We start from the raw sequence: 27,370 nt of genomic DNA, 5'->3' as shown, positions 1-27,370 counted from the left end.
GTGTGTGTCTGTGTGTGTGTTTAATCAGGAAGAACAAAGACCTCCCTAATCAACTCACTCTTTATTTCCTATATAATTCCTGTTATGCTATCTGTCTAAATCCTTACATTCCAGCCAACAAGTTAGTATCACCTGGCCTCAGTCTTAGATTTACTGTCATTTTCCCCAATTCCACACCCTTGGCAGCTTGCCATGTTTGTCTCTTTGTCTCATTACATTTGACCACAGAGAAGACTTCTAGTAACATCCTATTTATGAGGCTTGCTTTTATCATAGTATCTAGTCTTGTATCAGTCATGTATAAAATAATGTCTGATAATAATTCATATGTTGAATTTATAGTATACTGTTTTTATTGTCTGCATCTTTCATAATATAATCCCCATGAGAACAAGCAATTTGTTATAATTAATTTTGTTTCAAGTTTGTTTTCCCTCTGAGAAATTGTGCTTTCTGAGTTGCTCTGTTCCCTATCTTTTTACAAATATTGATGTTTATCAAGGATAACTTCTCAAAAACATTTATTGTTTTCTAGAAATGCATAACCAATGGGGAAAAAGTAAAAAATGTTGACCTTTATGATACTCTTTTTCATGAGATGGTTTCTACTCAAATTATGGGTTTTCAAATCTAGATTCTTTCCCATGAAATTGAACATAACCCAAGACTCACTGTATAAGACTCATTTACACATCTAGCTATGTCAGCTTCTAAATATTCAATCAAGTCTTTCCTCTTTCCCTACGCCTGTAAGCATCATCACCCATAAGCTGAATCTCACATTACACAACTGCTTTTTGACCTTTAAAGCTAGGATCACCACTGTAGGCCATAGCTAGTTTAGCCATTTCACACTGATATTATTTCAGAGCTAGAGAATGAAAGGAACTAAAACAATGCTAAGGCTCAAGGTGTAGTTGCTTGATTTGTAGGGTAAAACACTTGATGCTATCTTCAATTTTATCATTTCATTACAAAGGTGACTTGTGAGTATAGTTCTATAATGTGAATTTTTGTTCATTTGTAGTATTTTGATTTCCTCTAAGTAAAAACACAATGCTTCATACACTGTGGTTCTGATTGGCTGTTTGAGGAAGCAGGGGAGACAATGGAAACCTTGGAAGGTCTCCGCTATCTGTAAAAGTATTTGGTTCCAAGGAATGGACAGTGACAAAGCAATGGAGAAAATGTAAATGTGAGGGAAAACACTGGCATATAATTTCTAGAATAAATCAGATGTTTCTTAACGAAATCTAATACTGAAATTTACCAAAGATCACCATGGTTTAGTTTGAATGGTAAAGAGTGAATATATTACCTACTGATTTAGTTCAGTGGGATTATTAAATGAGAACAATACGATTGTAACTGAGCAGACTGTAAACTTTACATTGGCAAAATGGGACACCTGTGCTTAGACAATGTGAATGTGATTCTTAAAGATGTAATGGGAAAGGAAATGTCCTTGAAGATGAATTCTGAAGAGTTGGGATCCTATGGTTTCCTTTGGTACTAAGACTTGAAGAAAATGGATCCTCAAATTTTAGTAAAATAAGGAATGCAAAATATTTAAGCTTCCACATGAATTATGTAAGGGGGCAATAAACAATAAAGGATTGGTTAAAGTTTCTAAAGATTTTGGGAAGTGTCAAAAAATTAAATGTTAAAAACAAAACAACATTAGAAATATTGTAAGTTTCCAGTATTTAGCAGCTATTTTACTTATAGAACCCTTGTTTTCTTTTTAAAAAAATGGTTTTCAGCATCAAGTTAATGCATTTCTTCCATTTTAATACTGTTTAATCTTTGTGGTCATTTTAGAAGGAGGGGTTGTCAGTTCAACCAAAAATTGAATGTTTTATTTTAGGCAGTTAGTTATTGGATATTTTAAAAAGAAACTATTGTAAAGGTAATATACAGAGGGGTTGCAGTTACATGATATTAATGTTGAATTATCATACTACAATTCAATTTTAAGCCCTGAAAGGTGCAAGATTGCTTATACTTTTAATCTTTGGAGTTGGAATTTAATTCTTTGATATCTAAACACTCAAATGCAGATACAACTGAAATTGTTATGGATTTCTTGAACACATGGGATTCTCTTCTTAAGAGGAAATGATTGTTGAAAATCATTTTCTCATTCTGTAAAAACATTCCCATACCGAGTCTAGCTGTTATTATTTTTTTCATCAGCTTCTGGTTTGCTTCTGTCTGTTGAACTTCTGTGTTCTGTGGCCCGTAGTGATATTTATTGATGTGTGCTTTTGATATTCAGGGGAAAAATGCTTTTCTTTGCCTCTTTACCATAAGTTCAGCAATGACAACCACAGATTAGGTTGTATGCACTGTATACTTTCAGTTGGAGGTAACAAGTAATATTTTCATTCAAAGTTTTTCTAAGACAAAGCAGAATTTCATGAGCTTTAAAAATAACTGATTCCTAGCCATGAGTATTTATATTTGGCTAAGAAAAGACTATGAACTGTACTGTATTCATGAAGTTGATGCTTCAACACTAACTCTGTCTAATTCTCCTAATAAATACATATTTTTAATTTTAGCGAATTTAGTTTGGACAGAACAAAGTAAAATTACAGCAAGTTTTGTTTTTAATGTCACTTTTATCAACTCAACAGAACAAACACTTTTATGAAAGTCCCATAGTTAAATAATATATTTAAAATAGAAAATATTATCTTCTTTAAAAGATGGAAGCCAAAAAAGGAGAGTTAATATAAAGAGGGTTGTCCTAAAAGAACTGTCTCACTTTGGATGTATTTTCTAGTTTTTGATGTGTAATGAATACATTCCCAAATCAACATGATTTTAAAGGTTCTATTCTTAATTGCATTATAACATAAGAAATACATTTCTAGTGTCAATAGAATCACCTAACATTGGTTTAATATACCTTTTAGGAGTTTATGCTTGTATGTTGTTTATGCCATGTTATATAACCTGTACATATTTATGACTTCACAAGGTGATATAATTGGGTAATATTTTTAATTAGATTCAATATTATAGCCCTGAATTGGATACATTTCAGTTAATACAAAAGTATACCTGGCACATTTTATCATGCATTAGAGATTTTAATCAGGTAATCTACACAGCATCTGGAAACCTATAGCAGAGGCGAAGTCTGCTGTAACAAAGGCACTGTAACAGTTCACCTTCAGTGAAGAACAATAATGCATTATTAAATTCACTTTCCTGCTCAGTGGTTACACTTAGCTGACCACAGCAAATTTGCTCTCTGCCTGATCCTCACAACTTGGCAGAAAAATAGATTCTGTCACATTTAACGGGTTTAGAAAATGACAGGATGCCTCTTTTGTTTTAACTATAAACCATAATCTTTCAGAAGTAAATATAATTACAAATGCCTTTGGTCATGTCATTCTCAGGACGGATATTACCTGTGGGTTAGTATAGAAGCATCTATCACCATAACTATCGTTAATAAATGGAACTGATACTACATAACCAAAAGCCCAGATTTCTTAAAGAACTTTCCTAACTATATAACATCAGGATTCTCTAATATAGCAAACATCTTTGCAGAATCTTGTAGAATGACAAATATTACAACAAATTGACAGTTTTTGTCTTAAGTTATAGTATCTAAACACATCAGCATACTTAACAAACAACTTTACCTTCTACCAACTGAAGTTGAAAATATATTTTAAAGTCATTTAAAAATTTATCAAAATAACCATCTTCAGCATGTGTTTATCTATTAATTACACAAACTCTTCTTTCTTGGGACACCCACATGTCCTATAAACACATCTATTTTGAACGCTATACCATGTTTCAAGTACAAACCCCAAAACTGAAAGAAAAAAGGAAGGAAAAGAGAAAGAAGAGAAAGAAAGAAAGAAAGAGAGAAAGAAAGAAAGAAAAAGAGAAAGAAAGAAAGAGAGAAAGAAAGAGAGAATGAAAGAGAGAAAGAGAGAGAAAAAGAGAGAGAGAAAGAGAGAGAGAAAGAGAAAGAGATTGAGGGAGGGAGGGAGGGAGGGAGGAAGGAAGGGAGGAAGGAAGGAAGGAAGGAAGGAAGGAAGGAAGAGAAAGAAAGAAAGAAGGAAGGAAGGAAGAAGAGAGAGAGAGGGAGGAAGGGAGGGAGGGAAGGAGGAAAATATTCTATGATGGTAAGCTTCCTTACTTTCCTCATGTTTTCACAAATCAAAATAAAACATATGATTGGTATAATTAAATGTACTGTTAATTTTAAGAAAAAAAACTGCATAATGGTTTCATCGACTTCTTTGCAACTGTATGGGGGATTTACAAACTGCTTCCTTACTTGATAAAAGGTGTTGCTTATTCATGGAATTACTGGTATGTTTCTGTAGAGTATCTTTCTTAAACTATATTTTGTACTTGAGTAGTTTTTCTTAATAATCGTACTTTAAAAAAGAAATTAGTATGGCTAGCTTTAATATTTAGTTATTCCAACTGAGCAATCCCTTTAACTGTATTTTTTTTTGTCTTTTCTTTTTTGGTACTGGGGATCGAACCCAGGACGTTGCACTTGCTAGGCAAGCGCTTTGCCACTGAGCTACATCCCAGCCCCTGAGCAATCCCTTTAATAAAAAGATAAATGTTGAAAAATACCAGGTAAAATAGCAAAATCATTATTTGGCTATTTAAAATGGAAATTATTTTTAATATGTTTTTATTGTAAAAATACTGGACATAGGGGTTACAGTTACCTGAGCAAGGTAATGAGTATATTTCTTATCAAGCATTGTTGCCTCCTCTTCCTCCTCCTTTGTTTTTCCCCTCCCATCCCTTCCCTCCCACCTCCACAACTACATTCCCCCACCATCCCCACTTAAATTGTAAAGTTTCTTTTTCAACATAGTGTCTTGTACATCTCATTGTTACAGTGGGTCAACCTATATCCCTATTTAAGCATTTTGGTTTTCCCTTCCCCTTCCCAAATTAGAGAAGTGTATATATAAGATGCAGGGCACCAACATCAAATACAGTGAAAACAGAGGTTATACTGTGGGGGAGGAACATACAAAGAAACAAAAAAATCACTTTGTACATTATAAATACGTTAGAATCAATAGCAAGAAAGAAAAGAACCACTTGTGTCCCTATCTAAATTATCTTTTTTCTTTACAAGAAATACATGGAAGTAACATTTCATATAAAATCTTCTATTCTCTCTATATAAGTAAAATTTTGGTATTGCACATTTATTATTAATCATATATGAGCATTGTGTATTACAAAAGAGAAATCTTGTTACCATAATTAAGGAAAACAATGTAAAAGCATGAAATTTTTTGATAACCCTCCTGTGGTTTTAACTTTGTAATTAATTCCCATTGTGTTGATTCTCTGTTTAAAAATTAGTTGCATAGGTTTATATGTAACTTTTAAAGCATTTAATGTTCCTTAGCTGAATGTTTTTTAATTTTTACTGGTAATTTTGGAAAAGTCACAGATCTTTGTCTAATTCTTTTTTTCAGCATTACACATTTCAAAAAATGATCAATCAAGCTTAAAGAGTATGTTATGGTATGGAGATAAACTTGTTATATGATGACAAGTAAATAGCTTACTCTTCCATCACATGAAGAAACATTACACATACTGCATGTTTCTTTATTTGGTGGTGGAAATATTATAATTTTTTACTATGAACACATGATAGGAAGAAAAACACATGTTATGATACAGTGGGTCATTTACTGTAGCCAATGTCAATATCATAATTACTAATTTCCATCTTAAAGCTCTTCCATGATTACAAAACTCTCTCCTTTGGGACTTGCATAAAACAAAGACAGTAAGTCTACTTAATCTTGAATCACTCTCCAGATTTCTATAATATTGAAAGCTTGCAAGCATTTCATACTTGAATTTTGAAAGATTACCAATAGTTTCCACAAAGAGAAAATACAGACACAAATTTAAATTCTACCTTCAAACTTCTATGCAGTGAAAAGGAAAGAAGAGACTGTAATCTGTTCTATTTTTTAATAAGACAGCCTGGGGCTCTGGATATTTGCAGGGGAAAAAAAACTTGTATTCAACCTGGATTATAAGGGTATATTATGAGGTGGTTGAAAACCTCAATATTTATATCATCAGTAGTCTCCATGAAAACTTAGAATAAGAAAGAATATAGCAGAACAAGACACATACATGAAAGAAAACATAAGAAATCCTTTAAAAACTAGCAGTCAAGACAAAAGGCTGTCTCAAATAATGGGCATGACATTCTCTCGTCTTTTGCTCATTGTCTAAACTTGAAACTTTTATTTTCAATGGTACACAGCATGGACTGTGTTCACTATCATTAAGTTCACAATAAGAAACTAAAAAACAGTCTAGGTGTCAGTGGCTCAAACCTGTAATCCTAGCTACTCAGGAGGCTGAGAGCTGCAGATTGCAGTTCAAAGCCAGCCTGAGCAGGAAAGTCCATGAGACTCTTATCTCCAATAAACCACTCGGAAAACCAGAAGTGGCACTATGGTTCAATTGGTAGAGTGCTAGCCTTGAGCTGAAAAGTTGAAGGATAGGGCTCAGGCCAGAGTTCAAGCCCCACACCCACAAAAATAAAACATCAAAAAAAAAAAAAAAGTCCCTCCCCCACAGTATAAGCCCTGCTTTCAATGTATTTGATGTGGGTATAATTTGTGGAGGGGAAGAGAAAAAACAAATCGTTTAAATAGGGATACAGGTGGACCCATTGCAACAATGAGATGCACAAGTCATTATGTGGAAAAACGAACTTCACAACTTTGGTGGGGGGTGGGGGAGGGAGCATGGGAAGGTATGGGAAGGAGAAACAAAGGAGGAGGCAACAATGCTTGATAAGAAACATACTCATGTAATTGTAACCCCTCTGTACAGTATTTTCACAATTAAAAAAGAAAACCTAAAAATCTATATAATCTAAAACTTAATATAATCTAAAAATTACTCATTGACACCGAGTCATATCTAGATGATACAATAGAATCAACAGATGTTCTTCACTGGATTCTTTTATTGATTCAAACCGAATGTGGTTTTTCCAATCCTTGCATGTACATAATATTCCTATTTCCATAAAAACAGATGTAGTTCAATTTTTCAATTTAATTTTTCAAAAAACAAATGGAACATCATCTTATCTGATCATATGTACATAGCTTTTGACCTTTTCTGCTTGTCCCAGACATATCCTAGTTATTACAGATAAGGGAAAACCATAGGACTTATGTTTCTTTGGGTCTGGCTTACTTCACTTAATATAATTTTTTCCAAGTCTTCCACTTTCTAAGAAACAGGGTGATGTCATTCTTTCTGATGGAGGCATAGAATTCCAAGATAGAGACACAAGTGGTTTTTTTCTTTCTTAATATTGTTCCTAACATATTTATAATGTAACATGTGATATTTTTTTGTTTCTTCGTGTGTTCCTCCCCCACAGTATAACCCCTATTTTCATTGTATTTGATGCCAGTGCCCTGAATCTTGTATATATACATCTCTAATTTGGGGAGGGGAATGGAAAAAGCAAAATGTTTAAATAGGGATACAGGTTGACCCATTGTAACAATGAGATGTACAAGACACTATGTTGAAAAAGAAACTTTACAATTTAGACAGGGATGGTGGGGGGCAGTGTAGTTATGGATGTGGGAGGGAAGAGAGGGTGGGGAAAAAACGAAGGAGGAGGCCACAATTCTCGATAGGAAATGTACTCATTACCTTGCTCATGTAACTGTAACCCCTCTGTACAATATTTTTACAATTAAAAATGTATTTAAAAATTAAAAAAAAACAAATGGAACTGACCTCAGATTATAGACTAATACTTTTGTAAATAACCAGTGGAGTATCTAATTTAAATATAGTGAAATAAGTTTACATATTAGCCATAAATTGTTCACTCCCTTAAGTTTAAGTTTTCTTTTAGATAAAGTAAAAACTATATTGATTTGAAAAATGTAGTGCTATGAATCTCTAAAAAACTACATTCCCTTTGAGTACAATACCTACATTTAACTTATTTAGTCCTATTAATAAATGATAGGAAAACTGACTAGTTCTAAAGTAGTCCCACCCACCCCAGCAAAAAAAAAAAAAAAAAAGTCTTCCCTCTGACCTAACATAACAGAGCTATTCCACTCTTCCACTAAAGCACACCCTGCCTATGATAAATCTTGAGCTAATTTTAAGTGTAAACACTACCTATTGGGTAGACATGACGGAGAGACTAGAAATCTTCCTATGTATTTGTCATGAAAAATCAAATGTAAGAAAAACTCTACTAGCCACCTGGTAGATGAATATTGAGCCCAACTAAAAATCATTGTATTTTTAAAATGGTATCTATCTATGATAGTGTCCCTATAGAATCATCTATTTAATTTAATAGCTTCTTATCAGCATTGTTTGCAACTATAATATTGAATGTCTTTCACCTAAAATTTATCTGTAAATCATAGAAACTTGCTACATGGTAGGAGAATAAATGATGAAATGATTAAATGCACAGAAAAATGTTTTTTTTATTAAATAGACTGATTAAAATGTTGTTCACAGTACATTTATAGTGATTTTATTTATCAATCACCTATCTATCTATTTATGTAATTTTGTGCTAATACTGGGTTGAACTCTTGCTTGTTTTTGTTTTTGTTTTTGTTTTTCACTCAAGGCTAGGACTATACTACTTGATCTGCAGCTCTACTTTTGATATTTTGATGGTGAATTGGAGATGAGTATCATGGACCTTTCCACCCCCAACTAGCTTTGATTTTATGGTTCTGAGGAATCCAACCCAGGGCTTCATACATGCTAGTTAAGCACTCTACCCCTATGCCACATTCCCAGCCCCCCAGCTAGCTTTCAATGGTAATCATCTGATCTCAGCCTCTTGAGTAACCAGGATTATAGGCATGAGCCATTGATGTTTAGCTAAAACTGTATACATTTAATTTGTGCTTTAAAGATACAGAAAAGAAAAGTAAGGAAAAGAAGAGATGGATTTAAGAAACATAATTAATTTATCTATTTTTCTGAAAGTAATGATCATTGGAATAAATTAATAACAGATAGTCCACAAGATAATTTAATGTTGGTCTCTTTCAAGTGCTAAAGTACAAGGAATAAACATACTTAGAAAATTGAATGTATAATCATCTTTATTCTTAAAGGTATCATGTCCTGATTTTGATAAATAAAAAGACTAAACCAACTGATTCCTTTCTCAACAAGTGAGATCATAATTATCTATTGATTTTTTTTGATAGGACAATGGAATGAGTTGAAATCTTTGCAGGGCTGCATACCAGTACTTCCAACCTTAGGAAAACAGACAAAAATGGCAAAGACTTCATAAAAGTCTATATCAATTTCAGCCACTTGTCAAGATACTTAATTAGAAGAGCAATTCTCTGGAGGTTGTGACCTGTTAGAGTATAATAATGACATTGAAAATTATATACTACTTACTTTTGGAATAATTTGACCCACATATGAAATAATATCATCTTTCAATGTTTACATGATTCACTATAATTCTAACAATATCAACTCTACCCTCAAATCATAACTCAATAAAAAGTACACAGCATATTTAGACCAATTTATCTGTATAAAATAAAATTCTCAGGTGATTGTAAGCAAAATTAAAATTTTGAAAAGTGGGATAGGTCAAGAGGAAAACTGGCTTATGATGATTTTTTAAGCAATTGTCTAACTTGTATCTTAATAACTTTTATTGGACAGGAATGACTATATTTCTGATAATATATGTTTTAAGAAGCTCCACTTAATCAGTGAATTCATTATTAAAAATAGTATTGATAAGCTGGGTGCTGGTGGCACACGCCAGAAATCCTAGATACTCAGGGGGCTCAGATGTGAGGATCATAGTTCAAAGCCAGCCCAGGCAGGAAAGTCTGTGAAATTCTTATCTCTGATTAAACACCAGAAAACTGGAAGTGGTGCTGTGGCTCAGGTGGTAGAGCACTTGCCTTGAGCTGAAGAGATGAAGGACAGCACCCAGGCCCAGAGTTCAAGCCCATGACGGACAAATAAATAAATAATGAATTATTTAAAAATATTTATTGAAAAAAAATATTTATTGATACATTCAGGTACCATTATTTGCCATCAGAACTTTACTTAAAGTAGGAAAAAGAACGGTTGTTCTTAAGAATTTAGAAACATATTGAGTGTTCACTCCAAAACTTTAATCACTACTAAGGTAAAGCTATGTGCAATTACTTTAAAAAAAAGCATCTCCATATACAAGATATTGCATATAATTAATTCAATGAACTATCAAGGCTATAAAGATTAAATAAAAAGGAGAAATATCATTAAAACCTCAGCTATGGTCTAAAAGTTAACTAAGCAAAGTGATCTAGTGAACAATTCTAATTAAAATGCATGATACAAACAAAGCTTAGACAAAAAGCACTAAAAACAATTGAATACTTATTTTATTAATCTAATGAATCATGTATCATATCATTACAACTTTGTATATATCATTAATTTCATTCCTTTCACTTAAGCCTTTTATTGGGATTACTTCAGTTATTAGTTGGTCTAATGTATTGGTTACCTCTAAATCTCGCTCTACAATCTCTTCTTATCTTGTTGCATAAACCCTTGCGTGTTATTCAAATTGCTTCATTTATTATGATAGCTTCCCCATGTAAATTGTGCTGACTGCTCGCCCTTGCACAGTCCTCATTAGACTAATGAAAACCTTCAAACGAAAAAACTAAACAACCTGCCAAATAAAGGTCTGAGGTTATTATGAAAATTACAACTCTGGGAGCTGGAAGAAGCGCTGTTCATTAATTCATGCTCAGCAAATTGCTAACTAATTTAGTTGCACTCCTCTGCATTAATGGATTATTTTATAAAAATGTTTTCCACAGCCCAAGACCTTTGGTGCATGCTTTTGAGAGGCTTGAATTCTAATCAACCTTAACAGTAAATTAGGAATGTAATATCTAAATAATAATTGGGATGGCATATGGAGGAAAATAGTGTTTAAAATCCCATGAAAGGTGCTTTTGGTTTTCAGCTTCATCTGTCAATTTCATAGTAGTTAAAACAATTGTACTTGTTTAATATTCTGAAACTGTAGTATAAGATACTAGCAACGTTGGGCATGTAAGATTTTCAGGAAAATTTAAAGCTTTTACTGGAACAATACTAATTATGATATACAGAAGTTATCACATAAATCTCTAGGAATAGTTTGTCACAAGGACAAGATTAAGAGGTAACAAAGTCAAAGTACCTGAATCTCCAGAAGTGGCGGACAATTATGTCTTTTAAAATCTGCTCAAAATACTATCAGGTTATTATGCATTTGAACATGATAGCCAGCCGCTCATTCCATATTAACTTTTGATTTCATGTGTCATGCAAATCCCTACAAATTAGTTCCAGTATCTTTAGAATTTACCTGAGCTTTTCCATCATTTTACACATCCTGCAAACGAGCCTGAATAAATGGGTTAAATCATCCCATCAATCTGGACGAAAAATTCAAACTGCTCCAAGCACAAGAGACAACAGGGCTATTACTCCGCTTTTTAACCCATAATATAGCTTTCAAAGGAAGATCACTCCATCATCTACAAGTGAAAGTGAACGGTATACATTTGTGCTTGAACGGGGAACATACATGTATACATGTGAGATTTTTTTTCAAAATATTTCCATGAAAGCAGACTCTGAATGTGAAACAAGATTGAAAAGGTATTTTTAAATGGCAGCTTTTTTTCTATGTTTAAAAAAAATTAGATATTTAGAAGTGACCTAAACCAGCAACACACATACTTTTTAAAGAAATGGATCTGTATTTAATGAAAATTGTATATAAACGAAACAAACTCCCTTGTTTTTAGAAAAATCAATAATAATTTGGATTATTATGTACTCATACATAGTAATAGTTATATCTCAGATTACAAAGTTTTAAAATATCAGGTTGAAATATATGCAATTACAGAACAGTTTATATAAACAAACAAGACTATATAGAATAAATTAATATCTCTATTTGTTTTTTTTAAGTTGACTAAGAAAATGAAAGCTTTTACATCACTACCTCTGCATCTCTGTAGTTACAAACTAAGAGAGCCCTCAGCTGGCTTTGACTTTAATTCATTTCCACTGTCTCTTTTGTGACTGTGTATTTAAATAGTATTTTCTTTTTCTTTCTTTTTCTTTTTTGCTAGTTCTGGAGCTTGAACTCAGGGCCTGGACACTGTCCCTGAGCTTCTTTTGCTTCTTTCTCAAGGCCAGCACTCTACTACTTGAGCCACACTGCCAGTTCCAGCTTTTTCTGTATATGGTTCTGAGGAATCAAACCCAGGGCTTCATGGATGCTAGACAAGCACTCTACCACTAAAAAGCCACATTCCCAGCCCTAAAAAGTATTTTAGAAACATCACAGGTTGAAATCATACAAGATGTCTGTGGGATTCATAAGACAAATTTGGGAGCACTTATCTTGGACAATTATTAACAGTGCCTCTCAATGGTTAAAGTGCATGTAAATTAAATAGCAATGTTGAGCTGAAGACTGGTCCATTTGCTTTAAATCTAAAATGGTTTATCCTTAATAATTCAGACCCAGATGATATCTATACTCCCAGTGCCTACTGGTCTGAGGCCATACTATGAATTGAAAGTTCTAGAACTCAGCTGTCCATTTCCAGATCCACAGCTACATACAGCTATTAACTTGAAACTAATTAAAATTCAGTTCTTCAGTCTCACCGGCCACAGCTGCTTAGTGAGTACTGGATTCCTAGAGTACTAGAGCATTCCATTCTTTTTTTTTTAATTTTTTTATTGTGAAAATAATGTACAGAAGGGTTACAGTTACATGAACAAGGTAATGAGTATATTTCTTATCAAGCATTGCTAACCTCTCCTTTGTTTTTCCCCTACCATCCCTTCCCTCCCACCTCCTCGACTACTCTTCCCTCCCCCAATTATATGTAAAGTTTGTTTTTTGATATAGCGTCTTGTACATCACATTGTTGGAATGGGTCCACCTGTATCCCTATTTAAACAATTTGTTTTTTCCCTTCCCCTCCCCAAATTATAACAATACAGTGAAAACAGGGGTTATACCATGGAGGAGGGACATACAAAGCAACAAAACAATCGCATGGTACCTTATAAATAGAGCATCCCATTCTTGCAGAAAGATTTACTGGATAGAACTCTTATGGGAGGTTTTTCTTTTGTTTTTGTTTTTGTTTTGTTTTATGTTTTTTCCAACGAAATAGGAATGTCAAAGCCTTAAAAGAACGGGGAAACTACTCCTGCAGAGTTTAATATTTAAAGTACACATTTGAGGGAAACAGTATTCAGAAAATCAAAATTTAATGTCAATACTCTTTAAATCTTTTATGAATTTACAGGAAAAAGATAGCCATGTAGAAAAAACTGTAAGGACTACAGACATTTCATAAGAAGTAAATGGGAAAGTGCCGATTACAGTATGTTAGCATTTTGGGAAATCAAGTTAAAGCAACAATAAGGGAAGAGTTTACAAATATAAAAATTATGTCTGTCTCTGATCATGTAAATTAAAAGACATATATTGTTAGTGGAAAGTGTGAACTTTTCTAGCCTCTTGGGTCAGATACCTAACAGTGTTGATTAAAAAATTTCAATGGAGTAACCCCGCTCTTGGGTCTGTGCAGCATAAAGTACCGGGCCAATAACATCAGTGTACAAGACCTATCATAGGTTTATTTCTGGCAGCAAGTGGTAGAAGGCAGAGGAGAGGGACTGGAAACAAAGTAAGTACCCACAAATATAAGTACACTCCATCCACAAAGTAAGCTCCACCAATAATAACAGCAAGGAAAGGGTGACATGGAATATCAAGCAACCATTAACATAGATGAAGTAGATGCTACCAGTTTATTCAGGATTCCTCACAAAACATTATTGTTAAGTGAGAAAACCTTGGTGCAAAAACTCGACAATTTCACTTTTTTCTTACTGTTGTTAGGGAAGAAAAATGGCTAGCTTCTCTCTTCCAATACAATCTTTTCCCCTCTATTTAAAAAACAGCTCTGCAACTCAGAAAGGTTTTTGCTACACAATTAAAAGTACTGACATTAAATTCAACATCTTTATTTGATTGGCATGGAAACTGAGGAGGAAAACTCTCAGAGTAGTAGCTTTAAGTAATATTTAGAAAGCATATTGTTGGAGATTCTGAGAGATGTAAATACATTTATTTCTGAAAGGTAATAGTAAAGTAGTTGCAAGCTAGTGAATTCTAAAACTAACAATAAACATGGGCCTACAATGTATGTTAAAACCAAAGCTGGGACTTTGAAAGATAAATGGCACTCATATATATATATATATATATATATATATATATATATATATATATATATATATATATATGTATGTATGTATACACACACACATATATATGTGAAATATATTAAATACTATATATTATATATTTATATGAAATAGTCATGTGAGAAACAAACAAGAAAGTCTATTTGTATGTAACTAATATGTCAATTTAGAAGTTTTAAGACTCAAATTTAAGTTTAGTAAAGCTAAACAGTGTGAAATGTACAAAAAGGAATATTTCAAAATGTCTCCACAAACTTGAGATAGTTATTTTTAAAATAAATGGGAAACTAAATCCAGAGACTAAATTATTCACGAGAGAAGAAATTAAAATATAGTCAGTTTGTTCTCTACATTAGTGTATTTAGTGCTTTATCCTCCTCCACTTTACCAAAATGAACATCTTTAGACAAAGATTGAAACAAGGGAAGTGTTGAGAAACAGCCAGCAATCAGAATGTCACAAAAGAAATGCTTTCTATCAGTATACTCACTGCTTTCTTGCTTTATATCAAATTGATTCTAAAATACTGATGCTAGCAGGAGATATCCTATTAAACAAATTTTTATTTATCATAAAAATGGAAAATATAGAGGAAGTTATGATACAGGTAAGAAAAATATGTAAAAATTCTAGCATAGAACTGAGTACAACCAAACAAGGATATACAGAACTTTTGCACTGCAGTTGTTTTTGTATTTCACCTATCTTATTTTCCATGGACTTTTACTAATTAGTTATATCACATTGGAATATTTAACCCAAGACTGAAATATACTAATGTAAATTAGGTATCCAATAGTTAACAAAAATAAATATTTTAATAGTATATATTGGCAAAAGTTACTATTATAGACATATCTAGCATACATGGGTAGTTTAAAAAGTAGATATATTCAATACTTGCAAAACTGTGCATATTAATTTACAGTCAAGTTAAAAAGAATATTCTCAGAAGTGTTGAAACTAAGCAATTATGGAAAATTGAAAACAAATGGATCGTGAGAGAGCACGTGTGGACCATGTGTGCAAAGTAAACAGAAATGAAGTCTATTTACATCACTCAAATGGAAATAACTACTGCTTATTCAATTACATTGAGAAAGAGTGAGCAGATAACTTAGTGTTCTTAAAAATCCAGAAAATTCTAGAGTACTCAGAATGCTTGGAAAATTAAAAGACGTATTCATTCTCAGTCTCTGCTATATGTTATAACAGAGTTTTTCTCAGCAAACATCTTGAACAAACTCTTAATTTTAATCAAAATTTACAATATGAAAAGCATTTCTGTTTACACTTGGACATCTGCAACAGTATCATGTATCTATTACTTCTTAATAAGCTGACTAATTTTCATGTTTATATGTTGAATGTACTTTAAACTCCCCTAGGCTCAAAGCCCCACTGCACTTCTCTGTATTTTAAAAATCAAAGAGAATTCACTTAGTAGTTAATATTTCTAAACTCTAAGGCTGGAAAACTCCTGCTTTCAGCTGATGGAGAGTTCTTATTTTTAATAAGTTTTTTCACTGTGAAAATACTGTACAGAGGGGTTACAGTTACATGAGCAAGGTAATGAGTACATTTCTTAGCAAGCATTGTTGCCTCCTTCTTTTTCCCCTACCATCCTTTCCCTCCCACCTCGATGGAGAGTTCTTTAGAAAAAAGAAAAGAAAGAAACTAATAGAATACAGTTAATAGCTATTTCATACTTTAAAAAAAACATAAAATGTTTAAAAGTTACTGATTGATATTTTAGTGAGTGATTCTTGGCATACAAATAGCCTTTGATATCTATTTTAGTATCACTGTTTTCTTAAGAATTATTGCCTTTTGAGTGATTTAGTTGGTAGGCAGCAAATTACATATAAGAACTTCAAGCCTAAGATGACATGAGTTATATAATTAATTTCTCTACAAATGTCTCTAAATAAAGTTGCTTCTTTAATACAGATATGAGAAGTAAGAAAGTTACAGGACTATTATGAGGGACATGATAAATGTAGTCAAGAAAGAAAACAACTTTTAATTTACTAGATTCAATCAATCTAGAAGGCACATGAATATTTACTGGTAATTCAGTATGTTGAAAAGTTGATAAAAGCAAGTTCATGCAATAGAAATAGCAACATAAAACAAAACACTAATAATATCAAATTCCATGAAAATTTCCATAATTATACATATTTGAAATCAAGAGTAGATTCATATTTCAAGGGCAAATGTTAACCATGTCCTTTCTTTTATAAAATACTAGTACAAATATTAATAATCCAATCAAGATATGGTTAAGGGTTTTGTTCTGACATGAAAACCATTTACAAAACCTTGATGTGATAAGATGTATCACTGGTAATGTAAGTAAGCTTTTCGTCATGATGAGAGAATTCTCCTCTATGTTCTGTTAAAAGGAATCTTCTAAAGATCAGATAATTCCATCTTTTGCCTTTCTATCAATTATTTTAAAAGTGTAGTCTTCACATGTTTTAACAATCTTCTATTTCTTTGGCTCTATTAGTAATTCAGCTGATGGTCTGAACTCACAGTTTTATTATTCTTTTTTTTTTCAATCTTGCACTTGAACTCTGGGCCTGGACGCTATCTTTCAGCTCTTCAGCTCAAGGCTCGTGTTCTAACACTTGAGCCACAGCACCACTTCTGAAATTTCTAGTGGTTTATTGGAGATAAGAGTCTCAAGGACTTTCCTGCCCAGGCTGGTTTTGAACTGCAGACCTAAGATCTCAGCCTCTTGAGAAGCTAGAATTACAGGTATTAGCCACTGGCACCTGACTCTTAGACTTTTTAAAGCTTAGACTCTAACGTGTCAAAACTAGAAATATTGTCATTCATTGATGTTGCAAGGGGCAGATAATCTAATCTGTAGAAATATAATATTCTTTCCCTTAAAGGATTCTAGTAGAACAATTTTCACTTTTAATTTAAAAATATTTATGTAAGAATTTTACTTTTTTGAAAGCAGTATTTTGGGAAGAAAATAGCATTTCCTGCTTAATCTCACTTTAAACATTTCTTTAATTATTTAAATATTCAGTCCTTCTGAATACCCTTTGGACAGTTGACTATTTGTGCCCCTCTTACAAGTGTATTTTTCTAAGGTATAATTCTTACTTTTTAGTTTTTCCTGCAGTACTGAGCATTGAACCCAGATCCTCAACTAGGCAATTTTAGTAACAATAAAGAATATTCTAATAACTCTAAATCTTAGTTAAATATGACCCAATTATATTTATGTTGTAAAAGATGAGAAAGTGCTCAATCCATATTCATAAAAGGATATACCAATGTAATATGAAAAAATGGGCACTTATGTTCACAATTCAAATCTTTTGATTTCATGCGAAGTTTTTTTTTGTTCTGTTTTGTCGGTTGTGGGGCTTGAACTCTGGGCCTGGGCACTGTCCCTCAGCTCTTCAGCTCTAGGCTAGCGCTCTACCACTTCAGCCACAGCACCACTTCCTCAAACCTTTTGATTTGAAAGCATAAGTTTCTAATAAGCATACTAATTAATATTTCAATGTATAATATTATTCATAAACTATGATATAAAGTATATATTAGAATATAAGTTTGTAAATGAGTTAGTTCAATGCTAACAAAATGTAGGTAGGAAACTTGAAGCTTTACACAGCCAAGCTCTATTATTTATTAAGTATGCTCTTGAAATAATTACTAGTACATTGATTGTTAAAATTAACTTATACTATTTCCTCATGGATCCAATGACCCTGTAACTTCAAGCTAAAGATGACTTCCAGTAATCTTTGTGTGTTGTTGTTCTATCACACTAAGAAAATAATAAAGTCTCTGAAGACATAATGAAGACAAAAGGCATCACTTTGGGGATTCAGGGATTACAATAAAGACAAATAATTCTCCCCCTTTAAGAAGATACTGGGTAGCAAAAATGGTGATTATTCATGAGAATGCAAATGGAGAGATCACAATTCTAGGCCAGCCAGGGCAAAAAGTTCAGGAGACTCCAGCCCAACAGCAAAAGCTAGATACAGTGGTCAATGACTCTCAGTCCAGTTACCATGGAAAGGGTAAATGGGAGTAGTGTAGTCCAGAATTTGTTAGGCCAAAGCAAGACCCTATTTCAAAAGTAAGCAGACTAATATATAACTGGAAGCACACTTTAAATGGTAGAATGCCCACAATGCAATGTTCTGGGTTCAAAAAGAAATGAAACAAAACAAAACAAAACAAAAACAGTATTGCCAAAGAGAAAATAAATATTGTGGGAATGAAATTGTTACCTACCTTTGTATAAAAGAAAGTCCATAGCTCTTCATTTACACCTTCTTGCTGAATAGACTTAATTTCTTAATGTATATCCTACTTTTTAATAATATTTCTATGCCATAATTACATAATGTAGAAATAGACCTCGGGTGATTGCTATCTATTTTATATATAGAATAGGAGCAATAAGGCCACAGGCTTATAAATTACCTTTCTCAATATGCATCCGTTTTGAATCATGTCCCATGTCATGACCAGCCAGATCTCCTTCTTTTGGCCCTGGGAGGACATTTGGTGATAAACCCATGAGCATCTGGTTCATGGACAATCCATTCTGGTGTACAGCTGTTAAGCATAAAATAAAAGAACAAATACAACACCACCATAATATAAAATGTTCAAGTAAATCCTTTTGGTCTCAAAACTATTAAGAAATTCATGGATTCTTAATTTTAAAATCATAGCTTATTAAAAAAACTATGGGAATGAAAAAAATTAAAACAAGTATAAAATGCTTGTTTTTACATAATATAAAGTAACTACTAACACAACCACTACCCATAAAATCTCTAGTATTTTAGTCTAGTATACCAAATTCTCTCCTCAGCAAGCAGTATTTTTTAGTTCTCTGACTACACTCATAACATGAGAGTGCTCTTTCACACTGTAAGTTCAAAATGTAATAAATTATATTCTTGTGAACTGAAAGGAAAAAAAAAGTCTATTTTCTAGAATTGAGCCAGTGGGATTTTAACTTCAGTACTATCTATTTTACTATGGATCTATTTTACTATAGAATTTTAGTGAATAGATCCCACGAAGTGTAACAGATATCAAAGTGTTTTTTTATCATTTGATCTTGAAGTAAAATTTGTAAATAAAACTAGTCAATTAATATTTGCTGAGTGGCTGAATAAAATATAAACAATAATCACTTGTTTGTATAATTAGCAATAATCTGTCACTACTAAAAAACACTGTCACATGAAGATGATCAATCATTTTTCCCATAATTTAACTCAACATAAATTCACATGATAAATTACCCATGAAAATCTTGGAATTTGAAAAACTGATGGTGAATCAGTCCAAAACCTTACTTTCATAGGAAAACAGAAAATTTTAAACTATATCATAAGAACATTATGCGAAAATAAATCCTTATCTCTAAGCTAGGGGTACTTTCAAAGAGAGTTATTGACTGCCTAATTCTCAGAAGCAAATAAGAATAATTCACAATGTGGTTGAAAATCTATGTAAATTGTTTTAAATAACATGTTGAAAGGAGGAAGTATATGTGTGAATATATATGTATGTATATTGAATTACTATGTATACATTTCTACCTGACAAATATAATAGTCCAAGCATACAAGGACTCCTTTTGGCTTCCTTTCAGAATTAAAAAAAAACACAATTATTAACAAGGTGACATGAATGTATAAAAGAATGTATAAAAGCTCTTTTAAAGTAGAGATTTACCAATCTTCAGAGTTATTATTGGTTTGAGAATGGTTATCAAGTGACTCATTTTTATTTAACAGTAACTATAACTTTGTTGAACCTAAAAAATAAGTTTAGAAAGGCTAGGTAAACATTTGTATTTAGTATTATATATAATTGCTTATTTGTGAATAACTGGCTGTTTTATTCATATCTTATTGCACACAATTCCATATGATTTACTAACTACAACAGTTAGAAGAGTATATTTTTTTTTGCCTTATGCAAACAATCCTTTACAACCTAGTGAGAGCCTTTTCCTTCTCAGTAGCCAACTACGTACAATAAATTCTGCAAAGGTGAATAAAATTTGGAGTATAAATAGGACTTTGTAAAGTAATAAACTCTACAAATAACATTCTACATATTTATTCTCTGCATTAAACTATTCTCTTTAATATACTTATTTTATTTAAAAAAACTCTCTAATGATTGTACAAACACAGTTGTGTGTTAAGTGAGTGACATTCTACCTTTAATTTGTTTTTGTTATGTGAGCAAACAGGGATATTGGGAAAACAGGATTAAATTCAATATGATCTACTTAAAAAATCATAAATATATGACAATATACATTCCTAATTATTAAGGAATCACATCCTACAATTAAGCTGATTTAAAATTTCCATATTAATACACTAGAAATCTGATGGCTTAGAAATATCTTTTAACTCAATGTCTTGAATTTAGATTCCTTTATTCCTCTTTATGGATATCTTCATTAAATCAATGATTTTTTTTAACTAGTAAGTTCCAAAATTGGCAGAGGTGAGACTGAAGTAATGAAGTTGAATGGTTTACCACTAATATACTTGGAGACAGACTTTTAGCAATTGGTTACTTACTTCAAAAACTAATCTAACAGCTTCCTTACTTTACTTGCTCCATAGTTCAAATCTTTATGTGAAGCATCATAGATTGGGAGTATATTTCAGACCCTGTTCATGTCATATCATACTTCATGATATTCTAAATGGGAAAACATAGCTTTGAGAGATGGCTGGCTATTGCTACTGAGTTTCTCAGCATGATGTATCTGAGAACTACTTGGAGTGAGGGCATTTTGATTAGAAAACCCAGCTGCACCTAATAAAGCTTAAAATGGTGACAAGTAAAAGTATGAGACCTACGGATTCTGTCAGAAGAACTCTCGGTCCTAGCTGGGGAGCTGGACACACTGCTGCTGCGATGTGATGAGGGGTGACTGCCAGGCCTTCGACCCTCCTCCAGAGATGGTGCAGGAGAGGGGCTGTCAGGAACACGCTCCTACAGGACCACAAGAGGGGAGAGAGAGGGAGAAAGAGAGAGGGAGAGAGGGAGAGAGGGAGAGAGAGGGAGAGAGGGAGAGAGAGAGAGAGAGGGAAAGAGAGAGAGAGAGAAAGAGAGAGAGAGGAGAGAGAGAGAGAGAAAGAGAGAGAGAGGGAAAGAGAGAGAGAGAGAGAGGGAGGGAGAGAGAGAGGGAGAGGGAGAGAGAGAGGGAGAGAGAGGGAGAGGGAGAGAGAGAGAGAGCAAGAGAGAGAGAGAGAGAAGAAAAGGGTAAAGAATTCACTGGATCTTGAATTCATAAATGCTCATTTGTCTTAATACAATCAGGAATGCAAACAAGAAAATAGCATTTGACTGTACTAGAAGACATCTTTGATCTTGAGCAAAGCCTAATATTGATCCAATGTCAAATTCTTCAGTCCACCAACTATCTGTATATATTTCTTAATAAAGTAGGGAAAGAATGGCTATGAGTAAGCAGCTCAATCTGATTTAAGTACTGTACATAAATGTATGAAATATTTTGATATAGGCCCTTGGAACAATTAGCATAGGGATACAGGCTGACCCATTGTAACAATGAGATGTACAAGACACTATGTTGAAAAACGAACTTTACAATTTAGGGGTTGGGGAGTGTAGCTATGGAGGTGGGAGGGAAGGCATGGTAAGGGAAAAGCGAAGGAGGAGGAAACAATGCTTGATTGGAAATGTATTCATTACTTTGCTCATGTAACTGTAACCCCTCTGTACAGTATTTTCACAATAAAAGACATTTTTAAAAATAACAGGAATGCATACAGATCCAGTACAGGGTGTGGGCGCTAGTGCAAAGAGGGAAGGCAAATGGAGAGGATGAAGGAGGATGAATATAATCCAAATACTTGATGTACTTGCATGAAAATGGAACGATGGAGCTGGTGAAGGAGAGGGAGAGGGAAGCTATGGGAATGTCAGAGAGGAGAGGGGGTGAGAGGGAACAAGGTACATTGTGTGCAGGTGTATAGATGTCAAACAAAAATCTTTAAACAGCTGATAAAAATGAAAGAAGGAAGCTAATTGTTGATCATTTTAGCAGTTAACACAGTTTACACAATTATACAATATGGTGTTTGGAACAGACAATAGCCATATTGTTATAAAGATAGAATCTTCCAAAGTAAATAATATTTAATATTATCTTCAAAAAAACCCACTTACATCAATGTCTATCAAGATACTCCAATATTCATCTTAATTACATTAGTCATCTTTCTTTGTAAATAGCATATGTTTGGCTGAAAGAGATAAATTACAAGCTAGAAATAAATCTCTTTAAAATCAAATTTGATTTTTCTGTCTTAATAGATTCCTTAGCAGTTCTAATAGAAAATATGAGACTGTTCTGTTTTCCTTAGATATTTAATTCATAAAAACTTAAATACCTATTGCTTTAGCATTTTTCATATTAGTAGAAAAATGTCTCATTGCTTAGAATATTTGTCAAAGTCTCATGTGGTGATGCCTTAATTCATGAATTATTGCTTTATTCTTTTATATATGCAAAATCCTACAGATTACATAATAAACTAAGTAAAAATATATTATTATTTTGATGTAAACTGCATTGTAAAAGCAGTCTCAGGCTAATTAAATATTAGTATAATTGTAGTACTTAATTTATCGTACTTTTTCTTTAATGTACTTTAATATTTAACAACAAAGAATACAAAGACAATGCTTAATGCTTTTATTTATTGAAATAATTTATGCAAATTTCATGATTTAAAAGCTTAATTATTCAATTGAAACTTTCTATAAATTGAGGCACAACATATTCAGTCATTTCACTTAATGTATAATTTCAATCTTTAGAACATGATGTATTGTTCTTTGAAGAATTTCATTAAAGTAAAATCCATTGAGCAAGTAAGATTTGAATACATTGTGTTTTACAATAAATTAATTTATTTCAACAGCTTAATTCTTTTATCATGTTTATATGCTTGCCTTTCCAGAATATTCTATAAGATGGAGAATAATGGAGACAGTAAAGAATTAGCAGAGAATCCCATAATTATTATTGAAACAAAATAGATAATAGGTTTTAGTCAGACACAATAAAAGAGAAGTCATTGGATGTCTATAGGGAAGCTATGTAAACTGGATTTATCATTTCATTTGTGTAATACTCTTTGACCTCCAAGGTGGGCCTAAGAAGACCAGAGAGGAAAAATATTTAATTTACTACTTCAACACCCTGCTTTATAGTTCTACATCAACTCTACCAATCAATAAAACGCACTCTTTTGCAATGTTCCATCTTTATAAGATTCGCCACAATAATAAATGAAAATTTAAAGGGTGTCCTTTTTCACTGAAGAAAGGTCAAACTAGTGAACTAATGGTAAGAGAATTACACTAATGGCAGAGCTGTACCCACAAGAGTCATGGCTTCTGTGATCATTCTGAATCGAAGATGGAGCTCAAAACCAGTGTACTCTAAAATACTAAAATGTAAAATATTGTTTTATGCATGTGATTAATTAAATATCTTACAATTTGAATTAATTCATGTGAACTTATTCATCATGCAAAAAATACCTTTTGGGTAAATTTAAACACCCCATTTTTCTAAACCGACACTTTATTTAGTTTTAATTTGTTTTTCTCTCTTTGTAGTTCTTCTTACTTATAACTATAGTTCAGTTAGAGATTATTCTCACTTGACATAAGACAGAAAAGGGGAAATAAGTATTTCTAATATTAAATAGATAATCTCAATACAACTTCTTGATTTACAAAACTGATGAAATTGACTAGTACATTTTTTTTTCTTTTCATTCATTTCAGGCTAAATTTATTCCTGTGCCATAGTGTTTTCCCTCGATTTTCTGGAACATCTTTTCCTTCTGTACAATTTCCTCTTCTAGTCTAGGAACATTTTGGTCCTTGTCTCTCTCAGTGATGCAGACAACTCATGTGTGAGTCAACTTGATCATGCTCTCTAAAAGCATAATAGTGCATCTGGGATACTGTGTTTACCTTGATTTGTTCATGAATGAGACAGTCTACACTAATGAACCTTTAGTTCAACATCATGCCCTGCATTTGTGAGCATGAGCAATTGAAATTCAGAACTGTTTGGGGGTCACTGACCCTGTGTCCAGCCCCATTGATTGGCCTAAGTACACATACCACCTCCACCATTGTAAGGCCAGAATAATACACGTTGACGCTTTTAAGTGACATGTTTCAGATTCTTGATAGCTTTCATATATGGATACTCTTGATAGTCTGGGAAGTTTCTCACATGTTTTGAAGTGAACCCAAAGATTTGATGCCTTAATTTGCACAATTATGTGGAAGGTCTTAAGTCAAGAGGATAGGGGACTGTTTTAACTGGTCATCTTAGGCTCAACACACACACACACACACACACACACACACACACACACACACACACACACACACACACACACACACACACACACACACACACACACACACACACCTTCCCAAACTCCTATACTTTAGGACAGGATTGACTGAAATTCATTTATTGAATGAACATTTCTCTATGTCTATGCCCTGTCAGGAAAGCTAAGAAGGTAAATGTTGGAGGAGTGCAGTCACTTATGCTACATGAATGTGACATTTGAAATCCCTTGCTCGGGAAAAGTGTGCTAAGAGGATACATTGTGGAATTGGGAAGCTGGATTCAAGAAAATGCTAAAAGGTTCCTCGAAGAGTCACGCATGATGTGAGAACACTTATATCTGGCCCATGACCCAGCAGCCTTCCTCATAAAAGTCTTATTACTCAAACAGTCCTTAAACTGAGTCTCCGATGAATACTTTTAAAATTTATTTTGATAATGGACTTCAAGAAATACTCAATTTCACTCAAAGTGAAACTAGTAGAACACACAAAGATAATCTTAAAACAACTGTATTTTATTCTACATTGTCTTTTTAACCGTATTTCTAGGGGATAATTCAGGCAGCCTTGTAACTTTTCAGGACTCTAATCAGCAATATAAAGTTACATTAAGCCACAAGATGTAATTTTGACTCATGAGGTATAATTCATCACTAATTAATAACAATTAGCTTTGGTGGTGGTGGCGGTGGTGGTATTGGTCATCATGAGGCTTGAACTTAGGATCTGAGCACTCTCTTTAAGCTTTTTACTCAAGACTAGTACTCAACCACTTTGAGCCATAGCTCTACTTCCAGTTTCTGGTGGTTAATTGGAAATAAGAGTCTCATAGATTTTCCTGCTTGGGATTCTCAAATCTCAGCCTCCTGAGTAGCTAGGATTACAGTCACCAGCAACCAGCCTAGCTTAATTCATTTTGGGTTAATTGAGGTTTAGATAGGCTTGTACAATTTTTGCTTCTGTCTTGTGAGTTCAGGGATTACACACATGGGTCATGAGGCCCCATGGAATACAAACATCTTAATAAAAGGTAAAGCACAGGTGTGGTATATCACACCTGTAATTCCAGCTTCTAGGAAGACAGAGACAAGGAAGAGCTTGGTTCAAAGCCAGCCCAATGCAAAAAGTTAGTAAGACAAACAAATTGGATGTGATGTTTCAGCTCTGTATTGGTAACTATGCTGAAGGAACTTGGTCCCAGGCTAGCCCAGGCATGAAGTATGAGAACTTACATGAAAAATAAAGTGAAAGAGGGCCAGCTCAAGTGGTAGAGTCCTGGCCAGAAGCACAATAAAGATAGCTTGAGTTCAAAATCCATATTTGAATGATGGAGGTGGTGTGCAAGACTGCTTCCTTTCCACAACCAAGAGGAAAGGGTAGAGGAAAAAAGGAAGGAGAGGAAGGTAAGTAAAGGTGAGTTTTCATCTGGTCAGTCTTGTCATTCATTGGCATTACTCTGTGTATGACAAATATTCACAGTCTGCTTTTCAAGTAGTAAGGCAGGCTGCATATTCTTAGAGGCTAAAGTAACAATGAAGGCATGGGTCTAAGTTTTCATGGGTCATGTTTCTCTGCTCTTCAACTTCTTCAATAATAAGATCTGGAACCCTGATTCGAGTTTATTTGGAAGTGATCCTATACCACAGATGAAGTTGTGTGCTTCTACCAGGAGGGTATCACATGTGCTTGGGTGTTTTGTTCGTTGCCAGCCACCACTGACAACAGTGATCCAGATTCTGCACTTCATTAAGACTTGCAGTGCAGTGATACTTCCATTCCTTACCCATTGAGTTGCTAGAAAGTTTCTATGACTGAGATGTCCTGAGACTCAGTTTATGTTGTAAAGAAATGTGTTGAGTCTTATTCACTTGATTCTACTTTATTTGAACCTCTATTGGCTTTAAAAGAATCAATTCTTTAGCAGTCTACAAAGATGAAGGTTGAGTCCATATTTTAGAAATGTTGTAACCTCACGATTAAAATGTGGGGTATGTGATTAAATATATTGATCTATCCTTAGTGGTGACTGTGTAGTCATACCTTCTTTTTCTTGTTCAATTCTCTTCTATATTTAATGTCAATACTCAAACTAAAAACAATAATTATATAGAAAGGTATAATATATACTATACATCATATACATACATTACCTATGTGTATATGGACAAAAATGTGAATTTATATAAAATTAGTGACTTTTTAAATTTTGCAATATTCACTTTTATTACTTCATTTAGTTTACACAGCCACTGTAGGAGTGAATACTGTAGTATTCATTTTTAGAGGTGGAATAGAATAAGAACAATTGAGCTACATGTTCAAGGTAACTTGCAAATAATTGGTAGACTTAAACCCTTAGGGTTGCTAGATTTGTCACACCTTAAATTTATAACACTACACAAAGGACCTCCTGCACCACACCTACACATATATGATTACAAGAACAAGTATACATTAAACTATATCCTTTAATATCCTATGTTCTCTCTATGAGAGAACTTAAACTAATCTTATCCCGCTTAAA

The 27,370-nt window shown here is 33.1% G+C and overlaps 1 protein-coding gene across 2 annotated transcripts in view; it reads right to left on the bottom strand.

The window, feature by feature from the left end:
• Dach1 (dachshund family transcription factor 1) overlaps positions 1–27,370 on the bottom strand; it is a 383,776-nt gene that overhangs the window by 95,134 nt on the left and 261,272 nt on the right. For both annotated transcript variants that reach the window (XM_070002867.1, XM_070002868.1), the window contains 2 exons: positions 21,291–21,426; positions 18,868–19,002 (listed from right to left, as the gene is read on the bottom strand). In XM_070002867.1, the coding sequence (XP_069858968.1) occupies positions 18,868–19,002; positions 21,291–21,426 (271 nt within the window). The remainder of the gene's footprint in view (positions 1–18,867; positions 19,003–21,290; positions 21,427–27,370) is intronic.

Source organism: Dipodomys merriami, unplaced genomic scaffold (assembly GCF_024711535.1).
Source record: "Dipodomys merriami isolate MVZ:Mamm:240054 unplaced genomic scaffold, mDipMer1.0.p SCAF_6, whole genome shotgun sequence".
Classification (NCBI taxonomy): Eukaryota; Metazoa; Chordata; class Mammalia; order Rodentia; family Heteromyidae; genus Dipodomys; species Dipodomys merriami.
Note: the sequence above shows the minus strand (reverse complement) of the source record. Positions and strands in the feature narration are given on the sequence as shown.